This window comes from Elaeis guineensis, chromosome 6, assembly GCF_000442705.2.
Source record: "Elaeis guineensis isolate ETL-2024a chromosome 6, EG11, whole genome shotgun sequence".
Classification (NCBI taxonomy): domain Eukaryota; kingdom Viridiplantae; phylum Streptophyta; class Magnoliopsida; order Arecales; family Arecaceae; genus Elaeis; species Elaeis guineensis.
This window is the reverse complement of record NC_025998.2, coordinates 11812174-11819206: the sequence shown is the minus strand read 5'-3', so window position 1 is coordinate 11819206 and position 7033 is coordinate 11812174. Positions and strand designations below refer to the sequence as shown.

General features: G+C 41.3%; 1 protein-coding gene across 2 annotated transcripts; it reads left to right on the top strand.

Annotated features, from left to right (window-relative positions):
• Nucleotides 1-2882: 2882 nt before the first annotated feature.
• On the top strand, nt 2883-6792 carry LOC105047276 (WUSCHEL-related homeobox 9). Of its 2 annotated transcripts, none has more exons than XM_029265374.2 (6): nt 2883-3170; nt 3312-3427; nt 3651-4028; nt 4595-5383; nt 6267-6472; nt 6566-6792. In XM_029265374.2, the coding sequence occupies exons 3-6, from the start codon at nt 3896-3898 to the stop codon at nt 6569-6571; spliced, it is 1134 nt and encodes a 377-aa protein (XP_029121207.1). In that variant the 5' UTR covers nt 2883-3170; nt 3312-3427; nt 3651-3895; the 3' UTR covers nt 6572-6792. The 2 variants fall into 2 exon arrangements, with proteins under 2 accessions (XP_029121207.1, XP_073116086.1); XM_073259985.1 differs by having other exon boundaries at nt 3271-3427.
• Nucleotides 6793-7033: the final 241 nt, after the last annotated feature.

The following is a 7033-nucleotide window of genomic DNA, read 5'->3' as shown; positions in this document are numbered from 1 at the left end:
TCTCATGTTCCCACCGAGTTGGCACTTTACCCTACCACTTGAAAAATACACCATGAAGTCTTAAAATGTCAAGATTATTCAGCAATCTTCCCCTTGATGGTCCCATTAATTGTGTTTTATGTTTTGGACCCTTTAATAATATTGTACCGAGTTACCACTTTTGTGCGCTTTACAAGGAGAAAAAAAGATTATGCAAGATTTTGTCTCTTAGGTTTCCCTAATATGAACTTTGTTTATGTACCTTCAGATAAGCAACCTGCCCCTATTGCTCCATATCTTTCAGTAGACACATGGCATGCATCCAAGTCATCACATTATATGTTACAAATTCCGCATAGGTGAAATTGAGGTCCACCTCTTTTATTGATTTGTACTTTATGTTAATTTTTGTTGACTAAAAATTTTATATCCTTGAATTTGATGGTCATTTTATGTTCAATCTCTTAATCATGTATAAGTGGGTATAATCATCTACCTTACATATCTAACTGTTTGCAAAACACAGTTCTAGATGTACAAAGAATCACTTTAAACTGCTAACTATATATCGAGGACACAATACTAAATGGTAGTTCAATTCTTAGCCCATCATCACCTTTAATTTAATTAGAGTGTACCATTTCATCTAAAGTTCAGATCATGAATGGTAGATGATGGATAATCTTAAGTGAACAAAGAGACACGCGCATCCATCTTTTTTGATGTGTTCGATCACCAACCATTATGCAATACATGAATGATGGATGATCGTATCCGAACTTGTAGTCCAAGATGAAACATGAACCAGAACAGAGTACTCAAAACTTTTCAATGGAGCCTATGCTCATTAGCCAGGAGACACGTCCCTCACCCATGCATCATCTCTTTCCAACGTTGTGGGCGACTGGAACCGATCCCCCAATAAATAATGTCGCCATTTACACGGCAAGAAAAGATTCCCGGCACAGTTGCTTTAAATAGGGAGGGGGTGGGGCAGAGAGCAACTGCAAACGGTCCCGCCATTTCAGAGCAACCCCAGCGTTCCCGCCCCCGCTGCTTTTATTATTGCCACCCAACGCGAAAAGCGAAGCAGAAGAGAAGGCCAGGAGCCAGCCTTCGTTCTTCTCTCTCTCTTGCTCCTCCTTTTTCTAATATTTATTCTCTGTTTCCCTTTTTTTTTTGCCTCGGTTGGAAGGACCGTCTGATGGGATCCCATACACAAAGAAGGCCGTACGCCCACCCGTCACCTTCGCTTCTGGTCGTGATGGGATTGCGTCCCGCACTTTGTGCTCCACCGTACGTCCCCTCAATGAATCCATTCTTTTATTTATTTATTCATTTATTCATTTTTATTTCTAGTTTTCTTCTTCTCCTCCCATCTACCCAAACATGCTCTCTCTCCTGCTAATCCACGCTTCTTTTACGATTTGTTACCAAAAATATCAGGAAGTAAACGTCTGGGATGATGGCATCCCATGTTTTAGTGTCAGAGTCTCCCACGAGGAGCCATATGAGCTTATGTGATGCACTGCACAAGGAGAATCATAAATATACCCTCCTCATCTTATCGATAAGCACAGTGGCCAGTGTAAATCTACAAGTTAGAGTATTTATTACATTAGTTTCTTACTTGTTTAAGACTACTGGCAATTTGGTGCAAGCGGGTGTGGTAGCCTTTTAATTTGTTTCTTCATCAAAAAAACAAAAAGAGCAAAAAACACAGTTACTGTAGTACAAAAAAATATGAGTGATGGTCTCCTGGATCCATCCAGAGCCATTCGTATAGTATGCATGTATGAATTTTTCAACGAAGACATGGTTGATGGAACCTTATTATTTTATATTTCTGATGAATATAGTGGCAAATGTGAGATCTCAGGTACTATCAGTATTAAGTACCGAATATATGATATAAATGGATAATAATAAATCCATCTATATATTGATTAGGATTTTTGAAACTTTCTTTGATAATTTTAAACAATTGCTTTAAACATCAAATATTAAAACAAATATATTAAAATATTATTAACATAAATGTTAGTAAATTTGCTCGCATTTTGATGAATGTTTCGATAATATTAATAAGGTGCCAGGAAATTCAGAAATTAAACTATGTATGTATCTCAATGCTTTCTACATTTTTTCAAATCACTGCTTTGGGAAGATATATTAAGATCCATACATCTTGGTATCAACAACATATGAAAATAGGGAAGATCTCAAGCTTTTAGAAAGAAATCCTCGAATATATAGCACTTTTCAAAGTTAAACTTGGAAGTTTTTTATTTTTTTCAGGGAGAGATATGCAGCCAAGTCCTATTGGTAGTTGTGATTCCATAGTTAATGCTACGATGCCACTAGTGTAGACTATAGATCTTCAAATTATATATTTTTTTTATGTGTAATATAAATTTATAATTATAACCATCATAGACTAATTCACGTAACTTGTAATTGGATAAACTACATACTATTTGTGATTAGATTATCGATATAAATTAATTAGTTCAACTTTATCATGCAACAGCATCCATATTACCATCAAAGCATGCCAATTTGACCTATACAATTTTTTCACAATAATAATAATAATAATAATATATTATATTATTATTATTATTTTTTATTGTTTCTGCTGTTGTTGTTTATAATTTGAAAAAAAAAATAAAGACTTCTAAGAGAAAAGAAGAAATGTGAGAGAAAAGAAGAAAAGTAGACCCCTCGAGTCAATCCAAGCTCACCTCACCAAGCCCGATATGACCAAAACCTGCAATTACTACACCCCACACCATTTTCCAATCAAAACCCTTGGTGCCTCCTTGACTTTCAAAAGCCTCCACCCCACTCCCATTTATTCCTGCAACAACCTTTTCCATTAGAATAATCCCACACTTATAGCTCCTCCCAACCTCCCTGACATTTAATACCCTACTGCAAGCTACCGATCAAGCGAACCTCCACAAGAGAGACCCCTTTGGTAGAAAAAGCCAAACAGGAGGAAGGTGTCGTGGATACTCAAACAAAAGCTCCCATTCCAGAACTACTCTCCCATATCCGACTAACCTTTCTCTCCTTATCCAAAGCCACCAAAGATCTTAAAGTTATGATCCAGAAACCAGCAAGGTTTCATGGATGAGTTTTTTGTTGAGAGATTGGGTATTGTTTTCTTTAATTGCATAACTTGATAGGTAAGTCTACTTTCCCATATTCAGGTTGTCATTGGCCACCATTTTAGTTATTTTCTAAGCTCAAAGAATGGAAGCACTTTTACTGACCATCCCTCTGCAGCATACTGAAAAGCTCTCTTTCTTTCCTTCCTCTGATGGTAGTACGAATAAAGCCCCAGCAGACGAGCTTTTCCTTGTCCCTTTGCTTGCCATACGAGGGAATTGCAGTGTACTTTGAGTAAGGGGCACCAGCATTTGGGCTTTAATGCAGTGCAAAGGTATATGGGAGAGTATCACCCTCTTGCTTCTCCTCCTCTCAGTCTCCGTTCACCACTCATACCTTTCATTTGTTCGCGTTATTGACGTTCTTGGACTTCGCTTCACAGGAGTTTCTTGCTGTAGTTTTTTATTTTCCTTTGGGAGGAGGGAAACAACTGTTCCTTCTTTTTATATCTGTGCATAAAAAATTATTCGTTATTAATTGTGATAAATTGTCTACAGGGGTAGGTGGAAGATTTTATAAGAAGAGGGGCTTTCTGTCTACCTCCAAGGGAGGTTCCAGAACCGGAGAGCAAAATAGTTGGATAGATATATTGATGGATATATAGGTCTCCCACCAAGAGTTCTCTCTGTCTCCTATCTACTATTTGTACTGCCTGCCTGGTTCGAATCAGACTCACTTCCCTCCCACCGTTCCTATCCACCACCATCAACAGCATCGTCATAATCCAATCGACGATATCATCATGCCCTCTTCCAACAAGCACTGGCCTAGTTTGTTCAAGTCCAAGCCTTGCAACGCGCACCACCAATGGCAGCACGAGATCAACCCATCATCCCTCTTATCAGGTGGCTGCCAGAAGACTCCTTACGCATCAGGTTTGAAAATTATTTTCTTTTTCTATCCTTCAATGGTCGTTATGGTTCGCTAATATGTTAGCCTTGTTATCTTCGAAAGCACGAGTGCATTTGATATCAATAAATGATGGTTGTGGTTGAGCTAGGGAGGATATCCACCTTTCTTTCATATCAGATACGTGTGGAGTCTTAACGTTAATTCGCTTTCCCTTTACTTCGACTATGTCTAACTTTTTATTCGTTGTCGTCCTGGATTCTTCACTATTAACTGTTTATTGGATGACTAATTTGAAAACTCTATATTCTATATGTACGTTTTGTATTAAGAAGTCATGCTCTCATCATCCAAATAGATTTCTCAGTGCAAGTTACTGCCGACAGTACACACACAAACAGACACCCGCATACACCTACACACACACAGAGATGTCACGAAGACTGGTCACAACGCAATTATAATGACCTCTTTATCTAAATTAATTCTTCCTTTCCACATAGCTATTATCAGTTCAGCATGCAGTTTGAAGTGCATAACTAGGGTTAGGGTTTTTCACGCACTAACGAACAAAAAAAAAAAAAATTTATAGCAATGCCGGGTTGTGAAGAGCGTAGCCCGGAGCCAAAGCCGAGGTGGAACCCGAAGCCGGAGCAGATTCGGATCTTGGAGGCCATCTTCAACTCCGGCATGGTGAACCCCCCTCGCGACGAGATTCGAAAGATCCGAGCACAGCTCCAAGAGTACGGTCAGGTCGGCGATGCCAACGTCTTCTACTGGTTCCAGAACCGCAAGTCCAGAAGCAAGCACAAGCAGCGCCACCTCCAGTCTTCCCGGTCTCATCCCCGGTCAGCCACCACCGCCTCCGCTGCTCCATCCCCACCCACCACCGCAGCTCCGACCACCGTTGCCACCTCCTCGTCCTTCGACCGGTCTTCTGGGTCTGACAAGATCGTCCCATCAGTGGCTTCGATAGGTGGATTCTCGGGCGTGACCCACATGCCGGTGACCACGCCGGTAGTGGTGAGCCAGCCGTGCTTCCATGTCCCGATGGAGCTTGGTGGCGACCCATTCATTGTTCAGGGTCCACAAACCTACTGCTTTTCGCCGCAAGAGCTGATGACAGGGATTTTGGGTGTACCTGAGCAAGGGACCGGCGTGGGCTCGGCTCTGTGGAGTGAGCTTATGGGGCAGGTGGGATGCAAGGGTGATGAAGATGGGGCTAAGACCAAGACGCAGTTGCACCATAGCTTTAGTGTTGGAGCTGCTACCGGTGCTACGGTTGCTTGTGTTGGTGCTGCAGTGGGGGTCAGTGGTGGTTCAACCACAGTTGGTGCTGCTAATTCTGCTAGTTTTGCAAGTCCTTTCAGTGAGATACAAGGTATGTGACATTAAGAACTCCTGATACGTTTCTCTTAATTTGTTTCATCCAATGTATATGATGCGTTCTCTCTTGTTTATCGGTATACATCCATCATCAATCTGTCTTTCCTTCCTTCTATATATTCAAAGTCATGTCTTTATGATCGTAAAGCTGTTGGCTTCCAAGTTTTAAACTTTTGTTTTATGGCTATGCACATGAAAATAGAAAGTAGGGCGTAGGTTTATATGTCCGCGTAGTACATACTCCCAAAACTTGGTGCTGCCTGACACGTCCTATTCTCACGTGGACCCCGCTCGTTTTATCACCCAGACTATGTCCAGCCGTAGTAAGGGCTCGGAAAGTCCCCAGAAAATGCTTGTGAAGACAACACCGTTGAATGAGTTGGTTAAAGATCACTTTAGAACCAGAGGTGTCATGAAATATATAATAAAATGGATAAGTCGGGTAATAAATAGAGTAAGACAAAGGAAAGAGAGGAAAAATGTTGGGGGAACAATGATTAAGGGGATCCATCAAGGGGTAACCTCGCACAGGCGCCGTGGTGTGTGGTCATGTCATGGAGATTCTCGAGAGAGGCTTATATGCGTACGTTGTTTGACAAGATAGAGGGATGGTGGTCTTGCTTCCCCACTCCACCCTCAGCACATTAAAACCGGCTCCTCCTGCACATTTGGGCGCTGTTTCCTAGATTGGACGTGTGCATGGCTTTGAAACAGGGAGCTAAAAGTTCTTCCTTACGGATAACAGAAGCACGTAAATGCGAGCACTTGTATTATCTTTGGATCGCTCAGTTTTTAGTATTTATTATAGCTAGTGACATACTTGGTGAGCCAAAGTTTCAACTACTGATGGCAATGGGGAGTGTTTGGTTTGTCCACAGGGGTGGGAGGGGCCGGAGGTGGTGGTGCGACGAGGTCGACGGTGTTCATAAACGAGGTGGCGTTCGAGGTGGTGGCAGGACCCTTCAATGTGAGGGAGGCGTTTGGGGAGGCGGCCATCCTCTTCCACTCCTCCGGCCACCCTGTCCTTACCAACGAGCAAGGCGTCACCCTCCAGCCCCTTCAGCATGGCGCTTCCTACTACGTGGTCTCTCTCTCTCTCTCTATATATTTTTTGGTAAAATCTGTATATATTTTTTCTCTTGGAGCTATTCTCATTGTTATCATCATCATTGTACAGGTTTAGAAGAATCACAAGGAGCTAGGAAGAGATTTGCAAAGTTGGTGATTCTGCTCGTTAGTCTGAAGTTCTCTCTCTCTTTTTTTTCTTTTAAATTCGCTTTGGTATTCTCTCCTAATGTATTGCAGTTAATTTGTAGTTTTTTTCTTGGACAATATGATCATATGGCCTTCTCTGCTAAGGTTATATGTAGATATATGTAGCTAATATGATGTTATTGCTGGACATTGATACTTTGATACGGACACGCACACATACACACTAATAAGCGTGACTTCGACTACTGCTCTAGAGGGGTTAGTGTTATTGGAGCATTAACCTTGGACAGAAAAGTAGCTTATGTGTTTGCTTACCGGAAAAAAGTAGCTTGTGCTTGGATGCTTATGATCTCGGTTTAGATATCCATTTTATTTATATTGGTTTCTATATATGGGGGAGAATATTGATGAATATTGGTTGCCATTTCAC

Excerpts from the sequence above, each read along its gene's own strand:
- LOC105047276 (XM_029265374.2), top strand. The coding sequence starts at position 3,896 with ATGCCCTCTTCCAACAAGCACTGGCCTAGTTTGTTCAAGTCCAAGCCT. Across the intron at positions 4,029-4,594 it reads GAAGACTCCTTACGCATCAG|CAATGCCGGGTTGTGAAGAG; the intron begins GTTTGAAAATTA and ends AAAAATTTATAG. Across the intron at positions 5,384-6,266 it reads TCCTTTCAGTGAGATACAAG|GGGTGGGAGGGGCCGGAGGT; the intron begins GTATGTGACATT and ends GTTTGTCCACAG.